Source organism: Trichosurus vulpecula, chromosome 8 (assembly GCF_011100635.1).
Source record: "Trichosurus vulpecula isolate mTriVul1 chromosome 8, mTriVul1.pri, whole genome shotgun sequence".
NCBI classification, from domain to species: domain Eukaryota; kingdom Metazoa; phylum Chordata; class Mammalia; order Diprotodontia; family Phalangeridae; genus Trichosurus; species Trichosurus vulpecula.
In genome coordinates, this window is record NC_050580.1 from 80162260 (window position 1) to 80189122 (window position 26863).

General features: G+C 39.4%; 1 protein-coding gene across 50 annotated transcripts in view; it reads left to right on the plus strand.

Annotated features, from left to right (window-relative positions):
* The window catches only part of SORBS1 (sorbin and SH3 domain containing 1), a 304222-nt gene that overhangs the window by 230621 nt on the left and 46738 nt on the right, over positions 1-26863 (plus strand). For 36 of the 50 annotated variants that reach the window (XM_036735337.1, XM_036735348.1, XM_036735343.1 and 33 more), the window contains 5 exons: positions 1090-1137; positions 1254-1383; positions 10358-10472; positions 15966-16049; positions 22611-22676. In XM_036735337.1, the coding sequence (XP_036591232.1) occupies positions 1090-1137; positions 1254-1383; positions 10358-10472; positions 15966-16049; positions 22611-22676 (443 nt within the window). The remainder of the gene's footprint in view (positions 1-1089; positions 1138-1253; positions 1384-10357; positions 10473-15965; positions 16050-22610; positions 22677-26863) is intronic. The other 14 variants (XM_036735345.1, XM_036735360.1, XM_036735379.1 and 11 more) reach the window with 2 other exon arrangements.

Consider the following 26863-nt stretch of genomic DNA (forward strand, 5'->3'; position numbering starts at 1 on the left):
ACTCTAGGATCTTTGCCCAGAAAACCCCAAATGAGAGTTGAATACAATCAAAACAACTGAATAGCAACTTATACTATGAACTGTTTCCTATTTGTCTTAGTGGAGTGAGTTCCCACACAGAGAGTTCCCTCATGCTAATGGGATCATGTATTTTTCATGCATTTGTATATTTGTACTGAGGGGAAACTCAGTACATTTCTATTTAATTTGAGTCTTGGAGGAATGGTGTTTTGAGGGAATGGAGGTTTTTGAGGGAAGAGGGGAGGCCTATAGGCATTTTAGACAAAGAATGGAATGCATTTCGGACAAGAATTCTATTCATGCTCAGGTTTGTCATTTTCCTTATACCAACACTTCTGTGAAGTATCAGTGCATTTAGCAGAATGTGAAGCTTACAAATACCACACCCCATCAGACTGGTTCTAGCTCAGAAAAAATGCCAATAGGTTTTAGTTATTTCTCCCGATTACCTAGTTTTCCCTCTTACTCAACTTTTCTCTAATGTTGACTCAGATGCACATTAGCCAGAAGTGTAGCAAGAGTCATGCACCGGTACTTGGGGTCCTATGAAAACAACTTGGGAGTAGAGCCAGCATCCCATGGGCACATTGGGACAGGTGGAAGACCCCAGTAAGCTCGAGCTTAGGGTCACACAGAGGAGCAGAGCAAAGGAAAAGTGGGCAGAGGTACCTCTTGAGTCTTTTTCCTCCTTGGCTTCTGGTTTCTTGACACTGGAATTATAGCCAGTTCAGGGAGCTTGACTTGACTGAATCAGCAGAAGAGGCTGTCACTATTTGTCCTTCAGGTGCTGGTTACAGTTGCCCCTTAGCTTTTATCACAGGCATCCCTCAAGCCTTCAGAGAGGAGTTTCAGGGGGGTGGTGTTCCAGTCTCATGTGTCTGTACTACAAACATCTCATCTGTTCCCGTAGTGAAGCTTTCGACATTAAACCCCTTTCCTTTTGCTTTGGTTTTTCTGGCATGTCAGGATGCAATTGAGAGCAAAGCTGTTTGTTTTTTTTTTTTTAATCAGATGGATTCTTTTACCTTACTAGCTTTTAACCTAGTTACACTTTGTTTTGTTTACCAGATGATGATTCAGAGCTCTACTCTCCTCGATACTCGTATTCTGAAGATTGTAAGTGCCTTAGAACTGCTTAGTGGAGGGTGGGGGAAGGATGTCCTCCTTGCTCAGATTTGCTGGAGGACCTGAGAGACATACTGAGTTTTGTCACTCTTTTCTTCTCCCCATAGCAAGAACCCCCTTTTCAGTGCCTCGTTCAAAAAGTGAGATGGAATATATCGACTCGGAGAAGGTGGTCAAGAGGTCTGCCACGCTGCCCCTACCCTCCCGCTCTACGTCTTTGAAATCGAGCCTGGAAAGGTATTTTTTTCATTGTTTTACTCATCATTCTCATCACCATTGCCATCATCATCAGCAAATGTTTACTGAAAATCTGCTGTATGCCAGGAACGGGTCAGCCAGGAAGACCTACTGGGCATTTCTGGTGGAAGGGCCTTCTAAAAAGGCCAGGTCCATGCCAGCTTCTTGAGTCTGAGCCATTAGGGTGGAAGGCAGCTACAAAGAAATCATCAATCCTCTCTCCAAGTTCCAGAGCACTAACATGCTCTGGTAGTATAGCAATAAAAGATTTTGTAACTATGCGGGGAGGGATGAGACAGACTGACTCTACCCTCTGTCCCACTGAGGCCAAAATGAACCTTTTGCCTTCAGGTCATAATGTCATTTCAGCCTTTGAGAGCTGATACTCCATAAGGATTTCCCCTTTTCACAAGAGAAGTTTTAGCTATGAGGTTGAATGCATTTTAATATTTAGTTCATGGGCTGGAAGGCCTATGAGGGCCAAGATTAGATTTAAATTTTTAAAGGAAATGGCACCTTTAGCAAAAGGCTTGGCTTTTGTTCTAATGCTAAAGTTAGCCGACTGTTAATTTACGAAACAAGGTACTCACTTTTTCTGCATCATATCCTGTGCCATGTTTTTGGACCTTTTCGGTCCTGAACATCCCGGTGAACATGCTGAAATATGAGGGTTGGGGAAGGGTTTCCTCCATCCCACAGTCCAGGTACTTCACTGTCTCTCTTCCAAACTCCCCCAAACTACAAAAACACAATCTCTTTTTCTCTCCTTCCCCCTCCCCCTTCTCCTCCTTCTCCTCCTCCTCCTTCTTTTCCTCCTTCTTCTCCTTCTCTTCTTTTCCTCCTTCTCCTTCTCCTTCTCCTTCTCCTTCTCCTTCTCCTTCTCCTTCTCCTTCTCCTTCTCCTTCTCCTTCTCCTTCTCCTTCTCCTTCTCCTTCTCCTTCTCCTTCTCCTTCTCCTTCTCCTTCTCCTTCTCCTTCTCCTTCTCCTTCTCCTTCTCCTTCTCCTTCTCCTTCTTCTTCTTCTTCTTCTTCTTCTTCTTCTTCTTCTTCTTCTCTCCCTCTCTCTCTCTCTCTCTCTCTCTCTCTCTCTCTCTCTCTCTCTCTCTCCTCCCTTCCTCTTTCCCTCTCTCTCTCTCCCTCCCTCCTCCACCCCGCTCCTTGCCCCACCTCTTGGATCTCGTAATCTTTCTCATAGACACACACAAGAAGGAAGTTCCCCGATGTTGTCAAACACACGACTATTTCTGACCTTCTGACATAGAGTCATCACCTTGGTGATGACTCAGGCCTTTAGCACACCCTTTGACCAAGATCTTAGGTAGCTTTCAGCACAGCCCCGTGAACAAAGTTTCCTCAGAAACACACATAGCATTAAGGAACACAAACATAGATACACAGATAAAATCTCGCAACTAATGATACCCCAGATAACCCAGAACTGCAGCATTTTGTGATCTTATGTGCTCTGTCCTTCCTGGCCAGACATTCAGACATTAGACACGCTGTAAGGGTTGGTTTCAGGAACATCAGGACAGAGGCCTGGGTGTGTCCCTGGCTGTGCTGCTTTTATAGTCAACTCAAGAAGAGGGGCTGGATGATGCCTTCATTAGGGCTCGTGATATTAGCCACTGCCTCCCTGCTCTCACAACTCAATTGCCCAGAGTTTATGATTTTGGTAACATACCACCCCCTCACAGACATTCATTCTTTGAGAGCAAAGTGACTTTGGTGTCACCCATTACTTTACTCTTTACTTGCTTTATTTCTGGGCATTTGAAGTTTTCAGTTGTCTCACAAAATAGAGTATGGGCCATATGCTTTGGTCTGGCATCCATGGATGGACACCAGGCTTCTTTTCCAAATTTAAAAAAAAATGCTTCTTTATATATCTAAACCTTGAATCTATACAAAGAAATGAAAGAGCTAGTTAAACAATACTGAAGGATGAAATGGAAGGCCCATACCTTATTTTAGCTGAGACTATTCCTATTATGTTTCCTGGAAAAAAGTCCTATTGGGCCTACTTTCCTTTAGCACAGAGATTATGATCATAAAGTCTTATGCCATTTCCCCTTGGCCTTGCTGTGTACCCAGAATGGCTTATACCACAGTAACTTGGAAGGCAGTGTTACTTTGTAGTGACCGCCATGCTTTCCCCTACCTCCACTCCCTTAATAAGGCCGTAGATAAATGAAGACTTGGCTAACCACATCTGAAGTATTTCCAACTCTAGACCTAGAGGATTCTTTCACATTTCTCTATCCAACATAAAGGAGAGCTCTGTTTCCTGATGCAGGCTCTTCCTTCTTTATACTTTCTTTATTGGGGGCAGCGTAGGGTTTCCCTACAATTGTTTTCACCCCTGGTGGAGCCCAGATTCTATGGTGTGGACACTGTTGTACTATCTGTATGACAAACACATTTACCTGCAGAGAACTAAAACCACTGTGGTCTAGTAGAAAGCATAAAGAACTGGGAGTCATGGAAAGGACCATGTGGAGGGGATGTTGAACCTGAAATTATAAGATCCTAGATATAGACCTAGAAGGGACCATTAGGCTCATCACCCCCATATTATTCCAATATAAAGATAAGGAAACTGAGACCTGGAAAGTTTAAGTGACTTGCTCAGGCCACACATGTAAGATAAGATTCGAACTTGGGTCTTTTAACTCCAAATTCATTTCTTTCTACTCTATCATAGTGCCTTCTTTAAGGTGGGTTCAAATCCTACTTCTGCCACTTAAAAGTTGTATGATGTTGGGCAAATCTCTGTAAAGTAAGGGGGCTGGATTTTATCTCTAAGGCCCTTCTAATTTTAACATTGTGTGATTCTGAGAGGCAACATGGAGTAATGGAGAGGGCACTGGACTTGGATTCAGGAAGACCAAGGTTTGAATCCTTCCTCAGATCTTTACTAACTCTATGACCACGGACAAGTCACTTAACTTCTCTTGGCCTCACTTTCCTTGTCTCTGAAATGAGAGGGTGAGTCCAAACCTCTCAGATACTTTCCAGCCTAAGTCTGTGATCCTATGATTCATTATTTATGCCATCCATCGCCCAACTATGAAATTCGAAATAGCACATGGATAGCATGTTTACTAGAGGTTATTAAATCCCCTTGAGACCTATTCACTTGGAGGTGTCACTCCTAATTATCCTTGATCTAGATGAATGTGAGGCTCAAGAGCTTTTAATATCATGCGACTCCCACTTCAGAAGGAGCTTACCACCCCTACCGATCATCACACATAAGACTTAGGTCTTAATCTAGCAAGACACTTTACCACAACCTGCCACAGCCAAGTTCATCAGCCCTATGGTAACACCCTATCCCAGAGCAGTAACAAAAAGCATCACTTTGGGTGCTTGGGTCTTCATCTGTGTTTTAAAGTAGATCACATGATTCAACTTGGGTACCTTTCTTAGACATCACTCCAGACTTTTCACAAAAAGGAACAGGACAGGTCCTCGAACCATTGGGAAGCATGTGGAAGACCAAATGCCCAAATCCATGAGACATTTAACTCCTGTTGTTACACATGTCCAAAAGAACAGAGATCTGAGGGCAAATCCTGAAACTAAGCGAACAGAATGCAGAGCCATCTGGGAAGAAAACCAAGATGATCATCCATGAAACAGCCTGGTTCACTTCCATAGATATGGAAGATATCTATAGGTTGTCCTCTTCCCCTTGTGTAATGCAGTATTTTCTGCTCCTAGTCATTTAAGAGAGAGGCAGTGTGACATGATGGATGGGGAGCCACCCTAGAAGCTGAGAAGACCTGGGTTTAAGCTCTGCTTCTGACACATACTGGCAGTCTGATCATGGGCAAGCCTCTTAGGAGTCTAGGTGACTTTCTAATATAAATACCGACCTGTTTTAGTCATTCAAGACCCCAAATGAATTCACATCTATTCTCTGAGGCTGCTGGTAATTTCTATTACTATCTGAACAGAGAGAGTCAGGATCCTCTCTTATATCCCTCTTTATAATTCTCTGAGTAATGCTTTGAAGTTCTTTTGTAGAAAAAAAAATTCCAGGCTAGTAATCTGGTAGTTAAATTACTATTATTGTTTTCTAGTAAAGCATCAAGTACTCTAATATGACATCAATTAAGTGCCAAGTAGGTCCTATGGCAGGATGAGACCTAGTGACCTAACAGCCCTTCTTACTTTCCAATGGCATTATTTACACCTGATATTGAGCAGCTAGCTGTTCTTATAACTCTGAAGAAACTGGAGAGGTAGAAGAGAATGTAGGAGAGAATTATCAACATTTATTGTTTTAAATGCTTTTCAGTGAGAGAAATAGCACCATTGCCATCATCATTATTCTCATCATCAACAGTGAACATCTATTGAGCACCTACTACTTTCAGCTTAGCTCTAAGGTCAATGGAATGATTTTGAATGCCTCTGCTTGCTACAGGGAAATTTATCAAGAGAAAAGAAGGCATCAGTTCAGACTTCCTTGGACAGCTTTTTTAAGAGACCTGGGCCATCTAAATCATCCCCCCAAAGCCCTTCTAAATCCTAAGAAGGCAAGCAAAATTATTGTTAATTAAATATTTAATCAATATTTGATAGCTAGCATACTCATTTTGAGCCAAATTTATGATATAGCAAAGTTGTACTTTTTTTAGCTACTGTATTCATAGTACATTGGGGGCCCCTGTATGATCCACATATACAATCCATTTTGTAGGAATTAGCTCACTCTTCTATTTTAAATGATTTTGGTTATTTGTAGTTATTGTTTATTTGTTTTTATTACTTATCATTGGTCATGTCTGTGGTTTACCTGATTCCAAGTCCTTCCTTGGTCAGAAGATGACCACTAATTATTATTCTTTTGAGAAAACAAAATTTTCTTTATAATGGAATTTCCAGGAACATACTCTTTATTTCTGTGGCTCCAAAGTCTTCTTGGGATGTCTTGCCCTGTCAACATGACTGATGAATGACAAATGTCCATAAGTTTTGCTACAACCAAACAATTGACTGATGAAGGTCAAATCACAGGCCCTGTTACAAATCCAGTCCTTGGATTAAGTGACTTGGTTTTACTCCAGTCTGAAAAAAGGTACAATCCACTTCAACTCTGGAAATTTAATTTAAAGGAACCATATTAGATAGACTCTATAAGCTTTTGAAATTTCCTTCCATTAGGCAAAACCTGAGCCCTAGCCTAGTTTGTCTTAGGATACCATAGGCTCATAAGGTCATAGATTTAGAAGTGGAATGACTTTTAGAGATCACCCAGTCTAACCTCCTCATTGTATAGATGAAAAAACCTGAGGTCCAGAGAGGAAAGTAGCTCAGAAGTTGGACCATTAGTATAGTTCCCTACTATGTGAGTCCTGCATCTACTGCTTTGGGTAAAGGGAGAGTTGGGAAATATCCACACAGTCCATCATACCACATGTTTGACATCAGGTTGAGAGTTTGATATGAGGAAGAATTTCCTAAAAATCAGAACAGTAGAACTGGCTGCTTCAAGAAAGAGTCATTTTTCCCCACCGTGGAGGTCTTGAGACAGAGACTAGAAAACAGGAGGAGTCTTTTTTCAGGTAAGGGCTGAACTAGATGGCCACTGAGGACCCTCCCAACTCTGAACTTCTGTGACTTTGTGAATTCTCAGCTTACACAGATCCTTCCAACCATGCAGCTCCTTCATCCACTGTCAAGCTGGATATCTCATCTAATGAATACCCCAAATATACTTCCCTTTCCAGAAAGGGAAAGTGACATACAGGTCACACCTTTCTTTTGAGTGTGAAAGAATCAAGTGTTATATCCTGCCCAACCAAAAGTGGACCAAATTTTTCTGCCCCTGTACACTTCCATGCTTTTGCTTATGCTATCCCTTCACCTGAAATGTCTGCTTCTCACCACTCCGCCTTTATGAATCTTAAATATCCTTTAAGGACTAATTTTTTAAGGGTAGGGACTATGCTGTAGTAGATAGAGTGTTGGATTTGGAGTCAAAAAGACCTAGATTTCACTCCCACCTCAGCCACTAGCTATATTACCTTGGGCAGATAGTTACTCTCATTGGGCCTCATTGGGTTTCTTCTTTTGTAAAATACAAGGATTGGACTCAATGACCTTTAGGATCCCATCCAGTCTCAATCTATCATCATATGAACTTATGCTCCTTAGTGTCTTCTATGGTGTCTACCTTGAGGACCTCGTATATACTATGCCCTCAATAAATGTTTGCTAAAAGACATTTCTGTGATTTTTCCATATCCCATCATAGAAGAAAGATCATTTCTAAGGGTTTATATGACCAATTGGATGTCCCACCACCCCCTCAAACTCATTATGTTTAAAACAAACCTTTCTCCACAAGCCAGTTTTTCCTGCCTTATTTCTGTTTTGGACACCACCATTCTTCCAGTCACCCAAGCTCCGAACTTCAGAATGATTTGTGGTTCCTTCTACCTTCGTTGCGCCTCACAACCAATCAGCAAGCCCTATTAGCTTTGCCTGGCAACATTCTTGACCTCCATCACTGCCTTCCTACCCCTACTTTCCTCCTGGCAAGTCTTATCTCTTAGATAAGAGTACTGGAGTACTTTGATAGTCACCTAGCTACTCTTCCCACCTCCAGACTCTGCTCCCTCTCTAGTCTATTACCATCATCTCCTCTAATAAAATCCTACCTTTCAAGGTGCAGGTCAAATGCCACCTCATCCAGCTGCCTTCCCTGATTATTCCAGTTGCTCTTCTCTTCTTCCCATCAGCAACTCCTAGTTTGACTCCTCATGTGGACCTGATCATAATCTGCCTTGTATTTTATAGTATTTAGGTTTATCCACCTGCAAATTTGTTGAGGGCAGAGACTATGTCATGTACAGCTTTGTCTACCACACTATACCTAACACAGTGCCTTTCACTGTTCACACATGATATACTCTGAATACACAATGAAGTAGCTACTTCATTGATATTTATTGACTAAAGGATATTTTAAAATCCAGTCTATTCCCTTCTCAAAATCCACCCCTTTTCTTATCTGTAAAATGGGCATAATAATCTTCACATTACTGACCTCATGGTGATGTAAAGAAAAAGCTCTATAAAGCACCATGGAAATATCTCTTCATACTTTTTTGCTTTGTGTCTAGATAGACTTGTGATTTTATCAGTTCAGGGAACATATATTCTATGTGAGGCAGTTTGGTATGGTGGATAATGAGTCTGGAAGTCTGGAAGACCAGGGTCCAAGTCTTGCCTCTGATTTGTGCTGTCTTTGCAGTTCTGGGAGTCATAACCTCTCAATGCTACATGCAGCTCTCTATCAATTAAAGAGCAGGTACCGGCCTACACTAGTAGAGAGAGTTCCCTAGATTAGTGAATTCTCTGATGTGATCTTAAAATACCTGAATATTCAGATAGAGATCAATACACACGCATCTACGTCAGCAAATAATATATTTTGCATATTGATATAAATCTACATATATAAATCTGACATACATGTAGACATTGTTTATCCACATATATGAGGTATATAATCATATGGCACACAGATATAAATTATATATGTTTATGATGACATAGATAATTGATCATTCATTAAGAATATAGGGTAAGTGCACATGCATCTTCTTTAGCCCGTATCCCTATGGAGGACAAACTATTTCTTGGCATTCTTTCCTTTAAGGCATCTACTGTATACAAGGCTCCATGCTAGGCACTTTGGGGAATGCTCAACCTTTAGTTATTCTCTAATTCCTTTGTTCTTTCTCTCTCAAGGAGCTTAAAATCCCATCTGAGAGATTCAGATACGGAATCACAGAATCTCACAGGGACAGGGGCCCTAGGATCTAGCTGCACCTGACCAAGAATCCCCTTGACAACGATCTAGCCTACAGTCGGGAAGACTGCGGTTCAAACCAGCTTCAGCTATTCACTAGCTGTGTGACCTTGGGCAAGTCACTTCACCCCATGTTTGCCTCAGTTTCCTTATCTGTAAAATGGGTATAAATAGCTCCTACACTGCCCCCCCAGGGTTGTTGTGATGATCAAATGAGATCCTATCTGTAAAGCACTTTGCCAATATAAGTGCTAGCTATTACCAATTATTATTATTGTCCCCGACAAGTGGTCATCCCTTCAAGCCTTTGCTTGAAGACTTCTGTCTAATGGGGAAGGATCCACTATCCTCTAATTGTCAGAAAGTTATTGCTCCTGTTAAGCCAAAACATTCCTCTCTGAAGCTTCTCTTCATTGGTCTTTGTTCTCTGCCAGTGGAGCCAAGCAGAGCTGGCCTAATCCCTTTCTCGCTTCAGTTAAAGCCAAAGTATGCAGGTAGAGTGTGTTCAACACTACATGAGAGGTCCAGATGAAGGGTGATGGGAGCTCCATGTTTATGGCTAGTTAACCAGGGAAAACTGCATGGGGGGTGCGGCGCTGGGCCTTGAAGGATAGTTAGATTTTCAATGGGTGAAGATACTGAGGAATGGAATTCTAGGTGGAAGGAAGGGCCTCCAGAAGGCCCTTGGAGCACTAAGAGATGAGGGAGCATGGGGTGAACAAGACTATTTTAAGGTTGTTTTTTTTTTTTCCCCTGCCTCAATTAAAAATTTTCCTTTATAAGAGCAGCAGAAGCATACTATAAACTGTAAATTTGTTGATAGAAGAAAAAAAACGCTACTAGATTATTCTCTCTTAAATAAGCTTCTTCATTCATATTAAAAATTGTTCAGTTAAACAAAAATTAGCCACAGGCAGACTACTGTACTGGTCCAAATATAACCTATCCTTTTTTTCTCCAATCTGACTTGTATGAGATCTGAATAGCAGGCTATAATCTGTTGTTTTTTAGTTCCTATCTAATTATACACACATATATTTCTTTCAAAGCAGTCTTATTTTAGAGCTGCAGCCTGCCTATGTGTTACATCCAAAAGAGATGCCATTTGTCTTGATAATGAATTGCATTGATTTTCTTTTCACAGAAATGACTGGGAGCCCCCAGATAAGAAAGTGGACACTAGAAAATACCGTGCAGAACCTAAAAGCATTTATGAATATCAGCCGGGCAAGTCCTCAGTTCTGACAAATGAAAAGATGGTAATTAGTCCACCTTACAGTTCTCTTGTCTCTTTTTTCCTGATTTCTTGGATTTGAATACATGACAAAACTGATTTCTATTTTTCTGCTTACGGTGGAATTGCTTTATTCAGTAGAACAATTCTTATATTACATATTTTTGCGCTATTTCGCCTTTCCAGAGATTCACAAGTAATTCTTAAAACAGTCTGTCTCCTGCTTTTAAAGAATTTTTTGGGGGGGAGGGGGAAGGAAGCAGGGTAGATCTATTGTTCTCCCTATGCATGAATTTACTAATTCTAATTTTTAAGAAAATGCTAATTTACTAGTTGTCTTTGTTGGCATCATTGTTTTTTAATCCTTAGTTAATTTACTGGGTTTTCATTCTGGCTTCTTTAAATAGTTTAAAAAGTGTGGCTCCTTGTTTTTAATCATGTATCTATTTCACAGAGAGCTATTAGCGAGTTAGAAATTCAGTATTTAAATTGATGGTATGGTTAAGAAAATACTCCAAAGATGAATTTTAAATGCTGCTTCTCTATGAAGCTGTCCTTGCTTTGATACATGTGGTTTGGGTGGGGGCAATGGAGGAATATAAATCCAGTGTTCTTCGAGCATCATGGCTTCTCTATATGATTTCATATCTACAAGCAACTGATGATGTAAAAATTGCATTTATAGAAAAGGAGACCACCTTTTAAAACAAAGTCCTTTCATTGGGTCTGTAAAATTTTGAAGAATCTTTGCAAATGGCAAGTGAGCTTGATAAAGATCCTCCCTTTGGTAACTGAACATTAAGAAAAGTTGGTTTATATACTGCATTGTATAGATAAAGGAATTCAAAGGCCAGCCAAACACTTCTAGGCCCACCAAACACAACAGTTGGCTTCCATTGCTGGAATTCCATTGTGGAATTTGTGCTGGGAATATGTTTTTAGGGAAACTGACCAGACTACATATAATACAAACGGACAATAAAAATAGTCTTCTCACCATACATCTTATTTTCTTGAAATTTTTTCAGTTCATATGTTTTCAAATAATAGGTCATTGATCTTTTACTAGAATCATCATGTGAGAGATATCAAAAATATAATTAACAGCTTTGATTACCACAGAAAATAGTTAACAATTCACCAAAATTACCATAATTATTGATATTGGGCTCTTAATATGTAAAAAGGTTATTTTAAGCAAAAAGTTCCAGAAGAACAGCTTACATTGCCACTATTCCTTTATGTATTTGAAAGTTCTATATCACAGTCATATTGTCTCTATCAATAGGACCAGCATGCTTTGATGCATATGCTCCTTAAAAATAAATACTATCTAGTGATAGTACACTTTAATACCATTCCTGGCCCTCACCAAAATATATTAGTAGAGCTAAGAAATTTTTAAGTATTACTATTTGTTCCCAAATTGTCCTGTCTTTTTCTTGAAGATTGACCCATTTTCTGATCCCCCCCCAGTTATTAGTAACTTATGGAATCTCTTTCAGAACTGGGGGCCATCAGGAGGGTTCCTTAAGTATTATTTTCTCAGTGTGCCACAAATGGCGATATTTACATGTCAGCTATACAGGAGCTCTTTGACCTTCCTTCCTAAGGGTTTTGTTAGTGGTATTATAGGAAACACCCAAGAATCAATCAGCATTGTCCTCACCTCTTTTACGTGACTGCTGCAGGTTGACTTTTGAGTTCTACATAGATCTCCTTGGGAAAGCAGGAGCTCCTGTAAGTTTCTAGCAGCACCCAGGAATGAGGATCATAGACTAGAAAAAGGGGCCTTTGAGAAAAGTGAGGTCTCAGTGATTGTTTCCTACAAGCTAGCAATGCATTTCAATAGCAGTCAGTCACAAGTATTTCTTAAGCACCTACTATGTGCCAGGCACTGTGCTAAGCACTGGTGATACAAAGAAAGGCAAAAAACAGTCTCTGCTCTCAAGGAGCTCGCAAGCTAATGGGAGAGACAATATTGCATACTGGATAAATTGAAGGCATTCTCAGAGGGGAGGCACCAAGATTAAGGAGGACTGGGTAAGGCTTCTTGCGGAAGATGATACTTTGGCTGAGGCTCAAAGGACAAGCCGCATTCCCCCAAGTTGAGCACTGCCCTTTAAAGGAAGACCATTGGCATAAGTGGAACGTTATGATTTGAAAGCAGAAATTTCAGTCCAAGTCTTAGTCTTTGGGTGGCCATAAATATGCTACCTCTAGTGACATTTTAACCATTCTTGTATTTTTGCAGTATTTGATTCTGCTGGGTTTTTGTTTTTGTTTTTGGCAGTTCCAAATGCAACATAAATAGAGAAGTTAGGGTGTGAGTTCCCCAAGTGTTCCTTGTGATGTTCATAATCAGAGTTTTCCATTCACTGGGGATCTTTCTGCCTTTTTTTTAAAATGGGCTGACACATTGTTTATATACATATATAGGATTAAACTTTGCTAAGTGTGACATTTTAAATTATGTCTGGATAGACTTCTGTAAGCCATTTATCAAAAGGTTAGACAGGACCATCTCATGGGGCTGGAGGGTATCCCTGGATCTGATTTGTCTTGCCATAGGTAGATACACACCTAAACAATACTAGATTGGTGAGATTTATGGCCATTTTAGAAGGCCTTCATAGAAGATCTTCCAGTCTAATGGACTTCTCTTGAGTATAACAATCCTCACTGTCTGGAAGTTCTCCCTTATATCTGATCCAACTCCCTTATGTTGTGACCTAAATCTACACCCTCCTCTTCCAAACTTGGGAGATTGGACATCTTCTTTGTCACAATCTTACATGTGTTTGGCACCTGATAATCCCTCCCCCCAGACCCTCCCCAAAAAGAAATCCTTTACTGAAACCCATTTCTGTGTTTTTTTTCTTCTCTAATGTATGGAGGTTATTTTGAATGTTTGCTCTCCTATACTTGTCACCCACCCTACCTTAGATAAGTATCATCTTGAAACTTAATAAGATATGTTCCCTACTCCATCATCCACTTTCATTGTTAAAATGATAAATTCAGGCTCATGCATAGGCAGCAGTATTGACACACAGCCAGGGCTGGACTTAATCTCAGAGGAGATCTGGGGTGTTTATACAAAGGAGTGGTAGCACTTTAGGGACTGTTCCAAGTTGTAGAAAGGATAAGTGTAAACAATAAAGAAGATTCTGCTTTGTGCTGTGGGACCTAACCCCACAGGTAGGCCAGGAAAGCATGCAGGAGTTATGGGCCATTTTAGATTATTTATCTTATACATAATTTGATCAAAAGCTAAACTACAAACCACAAAATGAAATGCAGATGTTACTGCCATATGGGGAGTTTCAGTTAACATTTAGTTTCATGAATTGCTGAAATTTTTTTCCCTGCTGTGAGAGAGAAGACAGGCTCTTACAGCCTGTATTGACTGACATCTGCCTGTGGCTTTAGTCTTAATCCTGGCAAGAGAAACCTCAGTGAAAAAGAATTCTTGGGTTAGTTTTGTTAAGATAGTGAGTGCCAATACTTGGTATCATTGTCCTGAAAGAGTTAATGCAGCTTCCAGAAATACCTTATTTATTCCCAGGGAATGGTTTATAAATAACATTTTGATATGAGTAAACTATATAGTAGTACTTCATGAAATGCTATTCCACAATGAGCCAGATTTGCCCAGGACCTAAGCTACTCCCTTCTGAACACCTATCTTCTTCTAAGTACTAGGCAAGTATTATTTAAATTTTGGCTTTTTTTTTTTGCTTTATTTTCTAAAAAGAAATACTGAAATTAGGTTATTTCAGATGTCTTCTCCCTCTGGACTTCAGAGTCAGGGCCTTAATGAAATTAGAGGGAATTGCATCTGGCTCCAAAGAAGCCAAAGCTTTGGGGTATTTGAGTAAAGGGGCAAAACTTGGCTGATATTGTCCATTACCACTGACTTCAACTGATGTCTGCTGTCTGTTTTAGTTAAAGGTTAGCTCAAATCCAGATTAACTTCCATTCAAGGAAATATAGTATGTGGAAATCTGAATGTATAGATTGAAAGAGTAATGGTAAAAAACCTCTTAAGGTAGTGTGTGATGTATGTCATATGTAGAAGGAGCCAGCCAGAGCCATAAGGAGCTTTCAAAGAATGCTAAATAAACTCATCGGTATTTGCTAACCACTGTAAAAGAGCTATTAACGAAACTAAAATTAAGAGTTGTCACCTCATAACAAAACATAATGAAAAATTTGGGATAGAAACAGAGCCATTTCAAACGGGAGGCAATTCATATGCAGAGAATCCCAAAGAAGTGAAATTTCTATTGCAATGTTTTAAATTTTGGTAGAGTATATACATTTTTGCTTATTTCCTTATTATTCATATTTTGTCAGAAAATATCCTTTCTTTTCTGATTTTGAAAGATCTGTGACTTCTTTTGTATGTGAATTTAATCATACCTCAGGGCCAAAACTTTTTCCATGGAAATGCATCTTCATGGTGATAATAGGAAATGGGAAAACATAATTAGAATTATAGAAATTTGCTCCATAGACAATTTTTCAGGAACATATTTGTTCCTCAGAATAAGGCATTTGACTTTTATAGAGAGATATAAATTATAAAAACATATTGAGGAAAATTGTCCTCCCATGAGAATTTTATAGGATGAAAAATCTAACCCAAACTATTTTAATATTACCCAGAAGTGACTCTCCTTTCTATTGCATTGTTATCTGTCCTGTCCAGCTTTTCTTTAACTTTTATTTTTAAAAATTAATTCCTTAATACTTGTTAGAATACAAAGGATATTGTCTGCTTCATCCCTTAAACACCTGTTTTGAAATGGGTTCTTTCCACTTGTGTCCTCTGTTCCTACCTGGAAGGTCATCTTTCACTTTTACTGTTTATAGGACGTGGTTTCTTGCATATTCATGTGCCATTAAAGATGCAGTATGTATGGGTGGGCTTATGTACAATTTTACAACTATACTTATTTTCTGTCAAATAAACAAGCCTTGCAGATATCTACCAGAAATTTACCAAACCATGAAAAAACCTTTGGTGAATGTAGCTGGTTCTTCACTTTAGTTGAATGGCTCCTTGCAAAACCGAAATAAGGATTTTTTTTTCAAATTCTGAAAAGCACACAAAAATGTTATCAAATATTATACAAAAATATTATCAATATCATACAAAAATATTATTTAGGCTCTGGGTGGGAGGGAGCCTAGTCCAGTAATGTTAATGCGGGACTACCTATCTATCTAGTGCATTCGTTTTGTGACTGTGGATTGAGTCACTTTCCTTGACTAGCCTCAGCTCCCCACTTTTTATAAACCTTACACCTTTCCCTTACATCTTCTAACCGATCTTCTCCCCAACTCCTCATTTCTAATATATATCAACAGTAATAGAAAAATGCTAACATTGGACAAAACAACACATTTCAATGAGGAAAGTACTGCATCTTTAATGGTCCTTTTTCCTATGTAATCTTTGCATAATGGTATCCTTCTCTTTCTTCCATTCGCCTATCACCAACTCCTGTAGACTCGGGATATAAGCCCAGAAGAGATAGATTTAAAGAATGAACCTTGGTATAAATTCTTTTCGGAATTGGAGTTTGGGAGACCGGTAAGTTTAAGAGCTTCCGTGGACCTAGCCTCCTTTTTAAAATGAAGCTGTAGGTGCTCATCTGTCCCAAAGTCTCAGATCTACTGTCAAAGAACACAGTAAGGGTAGAACAGCAGCATCTGACATGCAGGGAGAGATCAGTCCATCATTACTGATGTGTGTTAGGCATTCAAGGACAGTGAGCATCAGATGGACCTTTCTCCAATCAGGATCTCCTAGGAAGGAATTCCCAAGTCAATGATGCATAAATATGACCACAAGCACAATTTTAGATGCTTCTTCTCCCATTCACTTAGTTGACCACATCCTAGCATCCCTTGGATTTTTTTAAGACAGTAAAACACATTAAGTATGGTGAAAAGAGTGGTGAATCTGCTGCTTTATTTTTCTTTAAAGGTTATTTTAGGGTTGGGTTGTTTTGTTTTGGGTTTTGTTTTGTTTTGTTTTAGGTTGTTTTAAAGACACATGAGGTAGTGTAAGAACAGACTGAATAAAGTACTCCATGAATGGAAAGTTTAATGGAACTCATGTAGGCTTTATCCAAGAATGTAACACAGTTGTAGGCAAATTTAATGAGATGGTGGCCATAAATCAGAAAATGAGATTGGGAATTGGGAATTTTCACAGGTCTATTTTCAGCATGTAAAACAAAGCTTTTTAGTTGTTGCACAGAAGGGATACTAAAAGAAGGTTGCTCTCTCAGTTGGACTGCATAAACCAGAAGCTGAGAATCAAGCTTAAAATATATGTTCCCTTTCTCTTTACTCCTGATGGCTAAAAATTAACTTTAAAATACAAGTCACTTTGGGGGATAAAGTGTTTCAGCTACAAAAGAGAATTTGTGGGGCAAGGAATTTAGCCTGAAAAAAAATCTAGGGTTTTAATTAGGGTCATGCTGGTAAATGTTTAACAACTGGCCCTGAGGGTGAGGGAGAGGGAATGTGCATAGAGCACACTTTAAAATTTAATTCATGTCGTTAATGTTTTCTCCATAAGCCTAGACAATCTGTAAAACAATACATCAAGCCCTGATTGTAGTATTTGCTGATTTCCAAGATATAAATGCCCACCCTGAAAATTTAACAAGGGGCTCTCCCTGGAGTTGGCTTCAGCACACCCCTTGCATATATGAAAATTTAATAGTCTACCATTTGAGTTATTGCGATTTGGGGAAGGATTTGTATTTGTAAATCAGAAATTGATATTTTTATTTCAAAAAAAAATGTTAAATCCTGACTTTTATCATTCATTGAGGTTTAAAAAGCTCGTCTGAGTTGACAATGCCCAAAATGGTTTGACTATGCAGGCAATCTAATTACTAGCACCAGTGTGTGAAAACCTGATAAACATCCACCACTCCCAATACCTCCTCCAAATAGACCTAAACTATACTGGAGTGACATCTCCATCTGGTGGCCAACCTGGGGAACTGCATGCCTCAAATCCCTTTACCACCTCCTTTCTTCACCCTCAAGGGGTCTGTGCACATACAATATTCTCCTCTTTGCCTCTGTCTTTCAATTTAACAACTCAATTCTGCCTTCGGCAATCTTTTATTTTTTTACTCATACATGTGTTTCCTCTTTACATTCTTCCCTTTTGCTTTTGAATCTTGTCTAGTCACCAAAGGAAAACCTCTTTTTATCTTACCCGTTCTTTCCAGTTCATTTTTGAGACCAAAAAAAAAAAAAACCCCAAACAAACCAAACAGCCCAACCCTCTAATAAAGCTAATAAGCATAAGAATGATGCTGATAACATACTTTTAACAAGGAAAAAAATGCCTTGAGATGTTCATTAATTATATTTGATAAAGAGTGAGGGTTATTAACCTTGAAAGTACTAAAAAATCACCTTCAAAATCTTCACAAAAATTTCCTTATACTCCTTTTGTTATGTAAAGTCACTTTCCTTGAGCAATAGCATTCCAGATAAATTATTTCTTATTCCATTTTATTGCTTTTACATTTTGATTATTAGCATTAGGAATTTTTTCCCCTACTATTTTAGGAGCAAATATATAGCAGCATTTCAGCCATATTATGAGTTAAATAGGATTTTGCTGGCAACCTGGAAAAATGAAGCATCAGTTTTACCTTTATTTCTTTGGGAAATTAGGGTCTGAATTCCAAAATACATGAAAAAATAAATTTTTAGAATAGAACTTGCTTGAAGCCAGGTGGTGCAGTGAGTAGAATTCTGGACTTGTATTTAAGACTATCCAACTTTAAATGCTGTCTCAGACACTTGTGTGACCCTGGGCAAGTCACTTAACCTCTCTTAGCCTCAGTTTCTTCATCTCTAAAATGGGGATAACAATAGCACCTACCTCACAGGTTTATTGTGGGAATTAAGGAGATAATATATGTAAAACACTTCGTAAACCTTAAAAAAGCTTAATAATGATAATAATAATAATAATAGCTAACATTTATATAGGGCAGCTAGTGGTGCAGGGGATAGAGCACCTTGACTGGACTCATCTTCCTGAGTTCAAATCCAGCCTTAAACACTTACTAGCTGTGTGACCCTGGGCAAGTCAATTAACCCTGTTTGCCTCAGTTACCTCATCTGTAAAATGGGCTGGAGAAGGACATGGCAAACCACTTTGCAAAGAAACCCCCAAATAGGGTCACAAGAGTTGGACACCACTGAATAACAACAAAAACATTTACATAGTATTCTTTAAAATAAGTTTTTATTGATATATTTTGTTTTTACATCATCATAATTTTCTCCAGTATTATTCCCCCTCATTCACCCAGAGAGGCAACCCATATAACATAGTATTTTTTAAGACAAAAAAAAGAAGAAAATCAACACGGTAGATTGATACTTTGAAAAAGTCTGAAAACATGTATCTTTCATTTTTGATTTCTTTATGTGCAGTTCTTCCCATTTTCATTTAGTAATTTTGCCTATTGTTCTCTTGGCTCTGCTCACTTCACTCTGTATCAGTTCACATAGATCTTTCCATGCTTCTCTGTTTTCATCCCATTCATACTTTCTCACAGCACAGTAATATTCTATTACATTCATGTAGCATAATTTGTTTAGCAATTTCCCATCAAAGAATATCTACTTTATTATCACAGAAGGTGATTCTATAAATATTTGGGGGGTGCGTGTGTGTATACGCATAGCACTTTAAGGTTTACAAAGTACTTTACAAATATCTCACATTTTTATCCTTTTAACAATCCTAGGATCATTTTTATCAATGTCAGCTATCATTATTATTTTGAAATATAGCCCATTTTTAAACTGGAGATTTTCTGTCTTTCCATCCCTAGTCTTTTTATAAGGCTAAAGGCTATTATAAGGCTTTTATAAGTTTAAAAAGTGTTGTCCTAAAATGCCACTATTTTTCTCCAGTCTATCTGCAGTCCTGGTGCAAAACATTCAATTTTTCCTATTTTCCTTTTACAGTACCTATAGTAAGGCATAAGAGGCCTTCTCCATGTGAGCCCATGCCCTAATAAGGGTCAGGGAATCACAGAATTTTTAAGAGGATTCATTATACCTTGGCGTTATTTTAGAAGATAAGGTGAGACCTTGTTGGTTTGGTGGAACTCATCACACCCAAGCCCTAATCCTGGCTCTGTCACTAAACTGCTGCCACATCTGTGGGTCACTGAACCTTTGTTTTATCAAAAGTAAAATGAAGAGATTGAACTAGATGATCTCTAAGCATCTTTCATCTCTAATTTTCTATGAAGTAGTAATGAGGATATTTCTATAACAAGGAAATATCTCCCTCAATAAGACTTCTTGTAATTAATGCCCATATTGTTAGCATTAGAGTTTTGTATATTTGGCTAGTTGGTTTTGGTCTGTGCCTTTTTGGGGAGGGATGTTGAGGGGGTGGGAGAGACTCCCAGTTTAGAAATTCCCTCGATGGATGCAGATGAACAATTCTGTCATTTACAGTAGGAGAAAATCACTTGGACCACTGGGAGGTTGTGACTTGCCCAGAGTCAGGGCAAGACTTGAACCTAGATTATCCTGCTAGTACTGACTCTCTATCATAAGACATGGACAGATTCATCTGAGGAATAGAGATAATAAGCGCAGAAGATAAGGGATAGCTCTAGCATATGAGTCCTATATTGTTAAGCCAAGGAAAACAATGCAGGTTTAGGATTATAGATTTAGATGGAGAAGAAACCTTAGGAGGCATCAGGTCCAACCCAATTTTAGAGGTGAAGAAACTGAGGCACAGAGGGATTCGCCCAGGATTTAAAAGTTGGTCTTCTTGATTACAAGTCCATTGTACCCTGCTGCCACTTGATAGGTCTTGAGGCAGAAAAAGAAAATGTCCAAATGCTCTTGGTGGGGTTTCTTGTACAGTTATCCCTTCCACATTGTGACTTTCCCCAACATGGTTTCAATATATTGCAGGTTGGCATAAAGAAACAATATGGGAATTTTGAGGGTTTTGCAGAAGCCTCAGGTGATGGGCAAAAGCCAGCAAACCACATAGAAAAAGTTTAGAAACTCCAAAATGCACAATATGTATGTATAGTATTGTATAATCTCAACATAGTTTATCTTTTAACACCATAATAATTCTTCTCTGGTATGAAGGGAGGGCCAAAAAATTTTATGAGGATTTTCCAGATCAAGAGAGCCCCTAATTACACCCCCCTCCCCCCGCAATGTGGAAGGGATAACTGTGTTGTCCAGTGAGCCAGCTGGTTTCCATCAGTGCCTGCCTGAACTCTGAAGAACCCAGATTTCCCACACACCTATCCCAGCTCTTCTCACTGAGACAAAGACTTTTTTCCTTTAGTTCAGCTCCATCACAGTGGAGTTTGAAAAAGTAAAATTATTCTAGGAAAATTCCAGTAATTCAATGGATCCATGATCTGAACAGCTACAGTCCCTCCAGAGATGCTGATTGCAACCCATCTACAGATTCATTAGCAGTGGAATTTCTTATCAATACTCTCATAAAGGGTCTGCCCAACACACTGGAGACCTTCCTCTAACTTTTTTTTCTTTTTTTAAAGAAAAACAAATTCCATGGGTAAGAGTACAGCCTTTTGTCTTTCTATCTATTATCTCTTTTCTCGTGCATCATTGGCCCAGATCTTTTCCCCAATCATACAATTGTTAGGAAATGAAGAGGAAAAGTAACAGGAAACAAGATAAGACCCATCAGCTTATGATAATCAAATGTATATGACTACACTGATTTTTTTTTTCTTTCAAAAAAAGGATAGGAGAGCTGGTCTTAAGGAAAACACTGGCTGCAATGAAGCCAGATGAGATGGAGACTTAGTAGAGTGTGAGTAGAAAAATCCATAAGGAAGAGATGGGTCTAAGAAATGGGTTTGCCTGCAAGTGCTAATCCCCTTCCTGCCTGGGATCACTTCTTTACCTTGAACCCCGGGAAAGACTGGCCAATAAATGGCCAGTCCTGGAAGTGTGGATCGTTAATGTTTTTATATTTTTTAATATATGTTTTTACTATGGGAGAAAAAAAATCCAAAAATTGAAGTCCTTTGCACTGATTTCTGCTTTTAAAAAGGGAAAACCAGGACTCCAAAGCCTTTTTCATCCCTTTCATAGAGAAGAATCAGGTCAGGGAAAGAAAAGGTTGGGTAGGGAGTGGGCAGACATTCAGGAGAGAACATGGAGGTGGGAAAGACCTGCAAAAGAAAAACTGCTACCAGAAATGAGTTTCCAGACAGAAGAGCAGTGCTGGTGGTCATTGGTATCTAAGAAGTCACAGAGCTGGCTACCAACTTAACACCCTCATTGCCAAAAGTTTAAAGCAAACTATTGGGGGAGGAAGTGGAGAAATCCAGGGAGGGTTCGTTAGTAATACTGCTCCAACAATGTACCAGAAATCAAGGAGAAAATAGGACCAAGACCTATTTCGCAGGAAATAAACCAACTTTCAGTTCTGCTGAAATGAATCTACAAGTGGATTGAGAAAGCTCTCCATGCTCCTAATAATCCTGCAATAAGCTATTTAGCATAAATTGAAAAGGGATTTTTAAAAAACCTTAGCAGCAAGAAGTATGTGCAGCATACTTACCATAATACACTTTAAGATACATTAAATTTCACTGCCAAGAAAAGCTTTTGAACAAAGAGTTCCAACTACCTTACATCTCTAGTCCTACAAGTTGATTGTTCATTAATGAAGTATATACTTGCTGTGGAAAGAAATGACTTTTTAAAAAAATGGAGGCTTTGGCATCATCCTCTTTTTAGAAAGGAAAACCAGAAGTCAAAATTTTTTCTTTGAATTTAAAAAAATTTTTTTTTTACATTTAAAAACCAATAGTATTTACTCTTGAGGAATACAGAATGTTACCGACTTCCTAGTAAGTGTTCCTAATTCCAAACTCTCCCTAGCCTTCTCCCTAGTTTTTCCTCCTTGATATCAGCACAATAACAAACTGCCCCTTTTGTTTTGTTTTTTTTTATCTTCCCTTTTCTATGTTGATACGGTTCCCTTCCTGTGACCCTTTCTGTTTTAAACCAGTCTCCACGTTCTTTGTGTTGTCTTTATTCTCATTTCTTCATTTCCTCCTCTGCTTCCCATCAGCCTCCAAAAAAGATATGGGATTATACTCCTGGAGACTGCTCTATCCTTCCTAGAGAGGATAGAAAGGTAATTCTGTGCTCTCTACCTATGTTGTTGTACTAAAGTGTGTGTTTGGCATTCTTTGGTTAGCGGGAGTGTGTGGTGGCGTGGTGTTTGCTTTCATTTTTTCTTTTCTGTCATTTTTTTAACTCATTTGCTTGGTGATCAGTCAAGTCATCATTCAATAGCGTGTCTATGAGGTGCACTAACCTTTAGAGAGATTTTTAGCAGTTGCTTCTTCTTTTGATATGTAGTAATTAGTCCCTTTGACATTATTCTGAAGTGAGATAAAGTAAGTGTCTCTCAAAAGGTAGGTTTCATGGACATGAGTGGTTATATTTTCCAATTAAGTCAGATACATTTTGGAACATTGGGTATTTGGGATTTAAATCGTTCCCTCCAAATGCAGCATCCTGTGTTGTCAAATAGTCTATGGCCAATTCCTTGTGCACTTCTATGTTATCATCTCAACATCTCTGCTTTCTCCATCCTCCAAAGAGTAATTTCATTCTTCAGACTTAGCCCTCCATTCTGTCTTCCCCTGTGTTAAGCCAAAGCTTACTTTTCCATTCTTTTTTCTTCTTTAACCTGACTTATCTAGAAAGAGATCACAATCGCAGTCAGAAAGAGTTAGAAGTTCATTTAGGAAAGAATGGAAAAGCTTAATAAAGCAACAGCGAAAGATTATGGAGGGCATCTCCTGGCCTTTTCATTCTGTCGGCTCTTTTTCAAACTCTGTTTGCTCTTTTCATTGTGGAATGGCTTTTTAGTGTGGTTCAAGTGAATGGTTCTGCTCACTGCAGAGTTTGCATGGCTTTCTGGCATCCTTTAAGATTCAGGTGATTTTTGATGGATTTGTTTTGAGTTTGGCATTTTCTTTAAAAATTATCAGACAAGGAAATGAAAGTAGGCTTAAAATTTTCCATTTTGACCTTCTCTGCCTCTTCGTCACCCATCCTAAAGCTTTCAGAAGTGCCGCTACCTTTCCATGAGCCTCATTCTCATATCTGATTTTCATGTGTAACCAACCTATCTATGAACTTTCCAAATGCCATTTATTGGCAGCTGGTCCTCTTGCAATACTGGGTGTCCCCATACTCAGTCCTTACTTTTATGTTAAATCAAGAATCTTTATTGAATGCTTGCTAATGTGCCAAGCACTGTGCAGTTGTGATCAGAGCAGTAGTTTATTACAAGATGAGCATGTTATCTCTTAAAAAGTCTTTCCACAGGAGCTGACCCCATCTTCTCCTTGGGTCAGCCAGCCTGTGGTGTAGTAATCTCAGTATAATTCAGCATCTTTTTAATTTTGTATTTATTATTAACTTATGGAATGGAACAAGCATTTCCATCTGCAAATATAGGCAAAGTCCAACTTTTCAATACCTCATATGTACCAATGTCATGGAAGTTTTTGTGAAAACCTGGATGCTTTTAGTTAGCTATAGGTTCTGCAGCAAAGGGAGGGAGAAAACTGTGAAAAGTAAGACTAGCATAGGGGGCTGGACCACAGCTGGAGACCACAGGTAGGATTAGCCTGCTTTTGTGGTGGCCACCCCTGTCCAAAAAAAAAAAATCTTACTTCATAATGATTAAAGCTTATCCCTTCATTTTAAAATCCCCAATGGGGCTTTTTTAAAAAGCCTTTCATTAGAAGCTGAGAACAAAGGTATACTAAAAAAAAAAGGAGGTGACTTAAAAAGCTACCCAATGGCTTACTGGCAAACTATGGCAGGTATTACAGACAAAATGGTATCTTGGCAAAGGGCAGATGCTAGCTGAGATTAGGAATATGGCAAGTCAAGTACAAAGCAGGGGTTGGGCTTTGCCACACTAATTAGGTGGTGCCAGAAGTAGGAGAAACAGGATGTTGGTGAGTTCGTAGGTAATGTGGGGCTTTGGCGATGTTTAACCACCATTGGCCAGTCATTCAAGGGGTCAAGAATCTTGATGTTCTGGGCCAGACCTCAAGGAAGCAATCAGTTGTCAAAATCCAGGCCAAGGCCAAGGAGTCAGGAATCCAGGCAAGACGCAGCAAAGGTCAAAGAGTTACCAAGTAATGAGGTCAAGAGCAGGCAAGCAAGTGTCCAGGGAATCATGAGAAGTGAACAAGGTGCTAGCACACCATGAAGATGTGCCCTATGAGCTTCTATGCTTCTGCTCTGGAAGGAGCTGGGGTCTGGATATGAACAGCCCAGAGTCTGTGGATTTTAGCAGGGAAGCAATAAAAATGGCTGATGAGAGAGAATTGTGGCTGCATCATGACTAGGGGATGAGGTTAATGAGCTGGCACTGTAGGAGGGTCCTGATTGTTCTGAAAACACCCCCTTCCCCTTAAGAATTTGAGAAGCTCCTTTCATAGGACCTAAAATACTGTAAGAGGTTTTGTACATCCTTTAAAGGGAAGAAGGTAGCTCCAGAATCAACGTGATATTTGTTATTAGCCAATCAGAAAGTACTTATTTAGTGCCTCCTATAAGCTCCTTGAGGGCAGAGACTGGTTGTCCCTTTCTCTCCTCATCTCTTAGTCCAGTGCCTGGCACATAGTTGTTGTTGTTCATTTGTTTCAGTTATGTCTGATTCTGACTCTTCATGATCCTATTTGGGGTTTTCTTGGCAGAGATACTGGAGTGGTTTGTCATTTCCTTCCCCAGCTCATTCTACAGATGAGGAAACTGAGGCAAGCAGGGTTAAGTGACTTGCCCAAGGTCACACAGCTAGTAGGTGTCCAAGGCCATATTTGAACTCAGGAAGATGATTCTTCCTGACTCCATGCCCAGCACTGTGCCACTTAGCTACCCCTGGCACAAAATTAATTCTTGTTAACTATTTAACTCTAAGGCTTCACGTTAGGTGCCTTGGGAAATACAAAGAAGTATAAGAAGCTTTGGGTTTGGAGTAATAGCTTCATTGGATCCTAGATTTAGAGCTGAGAGAAATCTTAGTGGTCATTTACTTCAATCCCCTCATTTTATAGATGAAGAACTGAAGCCCAGAGATAGGAAGTGGCTTGCCCAAAATCACACGGGCAAGAAGAACTGTAACCAGAGCCCAGGCCCTTTGTACCCACATCATATATTCTTTCCGCTGCCCCAGACGCCTCTAGTTACATGACCTGAATTTGATGACCAGCTCTGCTATCTACTGGCTCTGGAATTCGGGATAAATAGCTTTAGCATTTCAGGGCCTCGGTTTTCTCATTTCTGCAATGAGGGTGTTAGATTAAACAGTCTCTAAAGTCTAGCCTTGCTCTAAATCATCAATAATAGACAACAATCAACAGTAGACAACATATTTTGATTTGCCATTTTAATGAGAGCTCTGCGGTAGCTGGGCCGCATGCGGCCCCCAGGCTGCATTTTGGACAGCCCTGCTCTAAATCATGAGATTCTGTGAGTGATGAGAGGGGTCCTGAAGCGAGGATCCTATAGTCCATTAGGAGAGGCAAGACAGAGCACATTGAAAGGAGGTAATCAGTGCCCAGAGTTCCATGGAAAAGGGGACCACTCTGGCCTGGAGTAGTCAGAGTGGGCTTCATGAAGAAAGTAGCACTCAATGTGTCTTGAATGATGGGATAGGGCTTTAGGTGGTGGAAGGAAGGCATTCCAGGCTGGATAATGGTATAAGGTACAGTGATAAAAAGTCATGTTTCTGGGCGATGGTGAGTAGGTCAATCTGGTTGGGTCTCAATCAGAGATGTCTCCTGACCCAACTAGTAGCACATTTTTGCTTTGGGCTCGATCCAGTTACTCAAGAATCAGGGAAAAGAGCAACTTGGCTAAAAACCTGTCCTTCCCTAACAGGAAGGAAGGAAAATGTTGCCCTCTTTGCAAACACAATCTCCCCCATTCGTCATGGCTCCTAAAGGTCATTATTAGGGATTGTATAAATGAGTAGTGGGAGGTAAGTGTGCAAAAGTAGGTCTAGATTGCAGAGACTTGGCAAAAGTCAGGCAAAAATTAGTGCTTTGTCCTGTAGGTCATAGGGAGCCGTTGATGATTTCTGAGTAAGGGGATGTTATTGTCAAAGCAATCTTTTAGAAAGACAATTCTGGCAAAGATGCGTAGAGGGGAAATGGACTATAAGCCATGGGAGCAATGAGGAGCTACTTCAATAGCCATAACATAGTGAAAAAGAAAGGATGAAGGTAATAGAAGTTTTGCAAGAAAGATCAACTGGGTTTGGTGATGAACTGGATATGGGGAGGCCTCAGA